Source organism: Metopolophium dirhodum, chromosome 1 (assembly GCF_019925205.1).
Source record: "Metopolophium dirhodum isolate CAU chromosome 1, ASM1992520v1, whole genome shotgun sequence".
Lineage (NCBI taxonomy): Eukaryota > Metazoa > Arthropoda > Insecta > Hemiptera > Aphididae > Metopolophium > Metopolophium dirhodum.
In genome coordinates this window covers 58,547,229-58,554,874 of record NC_083560.1, presented here as the reverse complement: position 1 = coordinate 58,554,874, position 7,646 = coordinate 58,547,229, and the positions used below count along the sequence as shown (strand labels likewise).

The window sequence follows — 7,646 nt, the reverse complement described above, 5'->3', positions numbered from 1 at the left end:
TAAGTTATATTACGGAGAATATTATACTTGCATGTGTTGTCTCCGTCTTAGAAATGTACAACATTGCAAGTTTTAATATTATAGTGAATTTATTTACCTATAGCCAAACTTAAATGTAAGATTTTTCCTTGTTTAAACATTTTTGTTTTCCAGAGCATTACAAACTGCCAACAGGTGGTCTATTTCTGCTATCTTTCTTTGCAATTCCAGGTTTTCTTTAATCAATACCATACATCTTTCAAAACTAAAGGAAGACTCCACTGATAGTGACTATAAGACAATAATTAAAATGAATAAGTTAATAATCACCTGGGTGTATTGTATAATGTAATTTTAAATGTACTTATGCAAAAAACTTCTGTTGATAAAAAATCTTAAAAATCATTGACATAATATATTGTCTATGACAGGGGTCTCCAACCTTTTTTTACGGCGGGCCAAATTTGAGACACGCTTTGGTATCGTGGGCCAACATTTTTAGAGGAATAGAGCGGTTAAGAAATTGAAGAATAGATAAGATTTATTTAGAAAAATGAATGTTTGTTTATATCTTTTTTTTATTTTATAACAAGTTTTTCTATTATTAGTCAGTGTTAGTACTTAGTTCCTAATTCAATAAATTAAAAACTTAATGAAAATAACATAGTAAATATATTATTTTCAAAACATTAATTAGTTTGGCTGGCCAGTAAAAAAAACTTGGCGGGCCGGATCTGTAGGTTGGAGACCTCTCGTCTATGATAAAAATTAACTTAAAATTATTGTGTAATGAACATAATGTTCCTATCTGCAATAATTAAATGTCTAATATATTACCTATATTTATTATAAACCTAATAGGTAAGGGAAAAATTGAAAAACTTAGTGAATAATTTTAATTATTTACCTCATTTGTTTCTTTATTAAGTGTAATCTGACTTGAACAACCACCATATTTATCAGTAATTTTTCGTGATTGATTCTTTGAGAAATTGTTTTTGTTCATTGTTATTTGTTATTAAATAAGACTATACAACGAATTTTAGTAAATGCGAATTAAAATTTTAATTAAATGCTTATGATTTATGAAACTGTAACACTAACAAAGTAACAAGTCTAATTGATGAAATGGTAAATGATAGTACTGTTCTACTATCATGTTTTCTTGCAACCGAAATGGCGGATGCGTTTACCTTCTTATATAGCTCTCTAATTTAGAATATTATAGCGTTTAAAAAATATTTGCTCAATCGTTATCATGACGTGTTTGTGAGTAATATAAACTAATATTGTAGTCCGGGGATTTTTACTTTGGTTACCACAGATATAGTATACTATTATTGTGAAAAATAAAATTTTAATAAATACATTTTTTTTTTTTTTGTATGATTTTTTTATATTGTTATGTCAATATATATGGAGGTGTGGGGGTATCGCCACCACGGGTTACTTTTCATGTAATATCGTGGGGGGCTGTAGCTCCCCCAAAATGTTAGCCCTAGTTGCGCCACTGAACATGACGCCACGGTTTTTTTATTTAACGAGGATTATAAATAGAAACAAATTAAGAATTAAAAGAATAAAAAAAGGATTCAATAGTAAAAAAAGTATTTAAAATACCTTTCAAATACTTCAAAATAAAAAGTATTAAAAAAATTAAACCGTAGTGAGAGAATGAGAGGTCATAACACTGTTATTGGTACAGTAATTTTTATTTAGACATTACCACCGAGGTACCTACGACTTATCGAACGTCCAAACAATACCTACTTCATAGTTCATAGGTAGGTACTTATTGGATCGGGACGAAAACGCCCGACAGGCAACGTATCTGCAATAAAAACGCATAGTAGTCGACCGATTTTCGTCGTAATCAAGTGCGTACGAATGGCTGCGTCGATCAGCTGCTATTGCCGCCGCCGGAAGATCGTATCGTAAAATTCCTTAGCGAGTGTAGTGTTGCTGTGAATTTTATTTTTGCAAACCGACATTAATAGAATACTACGAAAACCCAATATATTATAGTCGAACAAACCTTGAAAGGATTTTAGACCCGATATAACGATCTGCACAGTGAGATCGGCGCATCGGGAAAAAAACAAGCTACAACTATAGACAGTAACTACTGCATGCGCCGTAAACAAGTACAATAAATTATTCAACCGCTGCTGATAAGATAAGAGAAAAAAAACATTTATACGATTTTCCGGCTTCCGCATTCAATACATACCTTCGGTTTTAATACACACCTCTTTAATTACTGTGCCTTACCGATGTGAACAGAACAAGTACACTGGCAACACGACGTTATTGACATTATTCTATAATAATCCATAAGGCTGATAAGTTAATTTTCCAAGGTAAGAATGATTAATTCTTGTCAATATTGTGCTGTCTATTTGTTTTTTTTTTTTATTCCCATCAACCGCCGGACAAGGCATATAATATAACCTTTAAGTTTTCTTCACAATCAGGCATAAATAGTGGTCGATTTTAAAGTTGAATGCTACTAGGCCGGTTCTTGAGAAAGGCGCTGGCCCGTAGTATTATTTTGTTAAGACATTTTAAATGCATCACAGTTAAGAGTGATGATCTTAGACTGTGAAATCTGTGACAGGCACAATTTATTTTTTCCTACCTTTTTTGGCAATATTTTGCACAGATACTGTATTTAACATATTATATTTGTTATTGGATTTCAGCTGATTCGATAATGTGACATACATTGTTGAAATTGTTTCCAATTTAAACCAATTAAAAAATTGTTGCGAATAAAAAAAAAAGACATGACCTTTACACACCTTGTTAGCTTAAACAGTAACAAATAAATTGCATAATTTGTTTTATAAATTGCTCATTTGCTCTGAGCTTTAAACTTTATATACTAAAAACATTAAAATATATGCATACAAAGGTGTCCTCGTATTTTTTGAAAGGGAGCAGGGATATGAATATTTTACTATTCTCAGACCACGTAATATAACGGTAAATATACTTATCATATATTTTACATGACAAAAGTAATCCTAAGGGGGATATGATCCCCTCCCTCCTGTGTACATACTATGCACTAAAAAGTAAAACATAGGTATTAAAATATATGCAGTACAGTATGCAATTATTATTATTTTTTTCTTATAAATTAGGAAAGCATTTAAATGAGAATGAACTACAAAAAAGTATAACTATCTAAAAGTTGTAATGCATATTTCTATATAAGTATTACAACTTTTGGATAATAAATTCCTACCCTCCTTATTATTATTAAAATTATTTTTTTATTTTTCAACTAAACTTTAAATACTAATATTAAACATACTTAATCATAATAGGAAATAGTAAATTATTGGTAAATCGTTAATAATAAACTAAATATATAGGTATCTATTTAATATATTTATAGTTGTTATGAATTTATGATTCAAAATATAGATTACCATAACCCATGAGTGTGAAGGCTTTTTAATATTTAAATTATTTCTTTTAAAATCAAATTTTTTCGTTAATTTATTATCAAAATAAACAATTGTATGATATTCATTATCTCTGTTTGTCATTATTTATCTATTAAATATGCATAATCACCTAAATAAATCTGGAAATGTAACAATGAATACATTTTTGGATTGGAGTTGTGTGTATTATGAAACAACAAATTTGTGTAGTATCATATTTTGAATATACAGCTAAGCAGGTTCCTAAAATATATGCAAAAGCATTAAATTTCGGCCTGGGTCACATGTTTTAAAAAAATAAACCATATAATATTGTATAGATTTAAAATAGTTAAACTTCCTCGAGTTAATAGATTTTAATTTTAGTACTTATTGGAAAGTAAAGCAGCTCATATAGTCATATACCTGTTTGCTGTGTATTTAAAAATTACAATAAGTACCTATCTTAAAAATAAATCTTTCTACCTGATGGCAAGAATTTTTTATAATCATATTATTTTTTTTATTTAATACGTATTATATTTACAGGCTCTAAACAATGTCTCAATTCATGAAACATGTGATTAAATGCAACATTTCACAAACATATCTTCAATATCTTCCATTAAAGGTAAATTAATATCAAAGCTTCAATCTTAAATGTTTATAGTATATTTTTTTGTAGAACATTCAATCTCGACATTTAAATTTATTAGAATGTCATAGCAAAGATTTATTGAATCAACATGGAGTCACAGTTCAAAAATTTAAAATTGTGGAAAATGCAGATGAAACAAACAATTTGCTAAAATCATTTGGTATGTAGTTCAGGACAATATGTTTAAATAATATTATGAATTTATATTTAATTTATTGTATAAATAATGAATAAAAAATTTGTTTATTTTAAATTTTACTTTTATGTTTTGTACTTTAGATGTAGATGAATATGTATTAAAAGCTCAAGTATTGGCCGGCGGACGAGGAAAAGGCCATTTCAATAATGGATTCAAAGGGGGTGTTCATGTCACAAAAGAGTAAGTAGTTAGTTAAATTTAAAAATCATCTTAATGATTTCATTGTATTCAATATTTTGTTGACATTTTTTTCTTAGGAGAACAAAGATTTATGATTTATTGAAGAACATGTTAGGTTATAAGTTAATCACTAAGCAAACTCCCAAAGATGGAATATTAGTTACCAAAGTTATGGTTGCTGAGTCTGTTGATATTAAAAGGGAAACATACTTTTGTATACTGATGGATAGGTAAGTCAAACATTTTAATTAAATCCAACTGAATTTTATTCTTTTTCTAAAATATTTATATGGTTATCTGAAAATTATAGTATGTATAATTTTGTGTGTTAAACTATTATGCTTACAGAAGTCAAAATGGCCCAGTACTAATAGCTTCTCCAGCTGGAGGAATGGACATTGAAGATATTGCTGTTAATTCACCTGAATTAATAAAAAAAATTCCTATTGACATATTTGAAGGTATTTCTGATAAGGTAGCTTTAGATGTAGCCAAATTTTTGAATTTTAATGAACCATTGGCATCTGTGGTGAGTATTATGCCACTTATACATTCATACCAAATATTACAATAAATTTACTTTTTTTTCACAGGCAGCTAATGAAATAAAAAGATTATGGGAATTCTTTTTGGCTGTCGATGCAGTTCAAATAGAAATTAATCCATTAGTTGAAACGTTAGATAATAAAGTTGTATGTGTTGATGCTAAAATTCAATTTGATGATAATAGTGAGTTCAGACATAAAGAAATATTTGAGTTGGATGAAACAAGTGAATCAGATCCTCGTGAAGTGATGGCTAATAAACATAACTTAAGTTACATCGGTATGGATGGAAATATTGGATGTTTAGGTAGGGTATTTTAATTTATGCTCACTACACTATAATACATATAAATAAAAAATATTTATTTATTTTATTGCTATAGTTAATGGAGCCGGCCTTGCGATGGCTACTATGGATATAATTAAATTGCGAGGTGGAGAACCGGCCAACTTTTTAGATGTTGGTGGAAATGTAAATGAAAATCAAGTATACGAAGCTTTCAAACTGTTAACATTAGGTAAATATTGTAAATAATTGATTTATTTTCAGAGATTTTTGATACTAATTTAAATAATTCTTGCAGATTCGTCTGTTAAAGCAATTTTGGTTAATGTGTTTGGTGGAATTGTAAATTGTGCAACAATTGCAAAAGGCTTAATAAATGCTTCAAGAAAGTTGGACTTAAAAGTTCCATTAGTTGTAAGATTAGAAGGTAAGTTTTTAATTAAATGTTTTCTTTTTGAGTACAATATCTTTTGATTTTTTTTTTTTTATTTTTTTTTATTATTTTAAACTAAGACATTCCTAGCCTAAGGCTATCTATGTCTAGGGATATTTGACAATATACTTATGTTTTAACAGGTATTAACATGATAATTAAATATTTATAAGTAAAAAAGATAATTTACAATTGGTGATTGTAAGATATTTACAGATGTTACAATGTGATTACAATAATATTATTCTAGTATTTACATATTTAATATTTACATATTTAACATTTAGTATTTACATATTTAATAACTATAACTGTCTATAAGTAGCAGAGAGGTCGTAGAGTTATCTGGAGGAAGCGCGTGTGTAGAGTGGAGATCTGGATGTTGAGAAGTGGCTTAGTGTAGGAGGTCGTGGGGACGACCTCGTTTTAATCGACGATGAGTTGGGTGAGTGAAGAGGTTATAGTGAATTGCTCCTGATGAGTTTGGAAGAGAGCAGTGGAAATTTTTTGCTAATATTTTTATAATATGATCTTTGATTTCTTGGATTTGAAAGTCTTTGTGGAGATTTGCATTTCTGACAAACCATGGGGCATTTGCAATTATTCTGAGGACTTTGTTTTGGAAAATTTGTATTTTTCTTAAGTGTGTCGCTGAGCAGTTACCCCAGATAGGGCAGGCATAGGTAATTAGTGAGCGTAGTAATTGCTTGTAAATTAATATTGAGCATTTTTTTTGTATAACTGATTTTTTGTTTAAGATAGGGAATAGCATTGATATCTTTTGATAACTTGGTTGATTATTTGTGTAGTACCTAAGTAAATTATTGCTCTAAAAATAGTTAATTTGAACAGTACCTAAGTAAATGTTCTTTACTAAGTTACTCTGATCGAATATCCTCTTGACTGTTTTAAAATAACTTGGCAATAAATGATTGAAAGTATTGGTTACTTAAAAAAATATTGATATTTACCTTATTCTTTATGTAGAAACAATGCATACAGTTTTATTTTTGTAGTATATTATTATATAGGTTTAGTAAATATTCTATAATACTAAAATGTTGGTACTGCGAGTGGGTACCTTAGTTGCCTGATGACAACTGTACATTTCATGTAAATTGAATATACGCTAATTTTTAGAATTTCATAAAAGTATAAAATATATTATTAAGAGGACGTCGCACCCGCACATGTTGTTTCTGTCTTACACGTGTACGACATAGTAAATTTTACAAAATGCAATTGATCAATGACTATACTCATTTATCTGCACTATACATTTAAGAGGACCTCGCACCCGCATATGTTGTCTTCGCCTCACACGTGTACGACATAGCAAATTTTACGCTCAGCAGATCACGTTTAGCCCAGTAAATTTTATAAGAGGTCAATTCACTCTAATTTTAAAATTAACGGGGTTAAACGTGATCTGCTGAGCGTAAAATTTGCTATGTCGTACACGTGTAAGGCGAAGACAACATATGCGGGTGCGACGTCCTCTTAAATGTATAGTGCAGATAAAGGAGTATAGTCATTGATCAATTGAATTATTTAATCAATGCATAATTAATTTAAAGAGAATTGTCAACTGATACATAAAGTGTTCTATATCCACAAACAATTTTCAATCTCTGTCTTATAGTTTTTACCTATTTTGAATGTATTTTATTTTATTTGTAGGTACAAATGTTTCTGCTGGCAAGAAGCTTTTGGAAGAATCTGGATTACCCATTGAATTTGCTTCAGATCTCGATGAAGCAGCCAAAAAGGCTATTTCATCTCTAAAAAAATGAGATTTAAATTATTATTAGACGTTTTTTTTTAAATATTTTGTATCAGGCTATATATATTTTAAACTTATATTGTTGGTTTAAAGAATTTTATTTTATACTTGAATATTTTATAATATCAATAAATGATTTGTAAAACTAA

The 7,646-nt window shown here is 28.8% G+C and overlaps 1 protein-coding gene across 1 annotated transcript; it reads left to right on the top strand.

Moving 5' to 3' along the window:
- Positions 1 to 2,126: 2,126 nt before the first annotated feature.
- Positions 2,127 to 7,646, top strand: LOC132935409 (succinate--CoA ligase [GDP-forming] subunit beta, mitochondrial). Its single transcript, XM_061001953.1, has 10 exons — positions 2,127 to 2,339; positions 3,963 to 4,044; positions 4,099 to 4,231; positions 4,351 to 4,450; positions 4,528 to 4,680; positions 4,799 to 4,979; positions 5,044 to 5,302; positions 5,379 to 5,513; positions 5,580 to 5,708; positions 7,395 to 7,646. Exons 2-10 carry the CDS (start codon positions 3,973 to 3,975, stop codon positions 7,505 to 7,507), a joined length of 1,275 nt encoding a protein of 424 aa, XP_060857936.1. The 5' UTR covers positions 2,127 to 2,339; positions 3,963 to 3,972; the 3' UTR covers positions 7,508 to 7,646.

Excerpts from the sequence above, each read along its gene's own strand:
- LOC132935409 (XM_061001953.1), top strand. The coding sequence starts at position 3,973 with ATGTCTCAATTCATGAAACATGTGATTAAATGCAACATTTCACAAACA. Across the intron at positions 4,232-4,350 it reads CAATTTGCTAAAATCATTTG|ATGTAGATGAATATGTATTA; the intron begins GTATGTAGTTCA and ends TTTGTACTTTAG. Across the intron at positions 5,514-5,579 it reads TTTCAAACTGTTAACATTAG|ATTCGTCTGTTAAAGCAATT; the intron begins GTAAATATTGTA and ends TAATTCTTGCAG.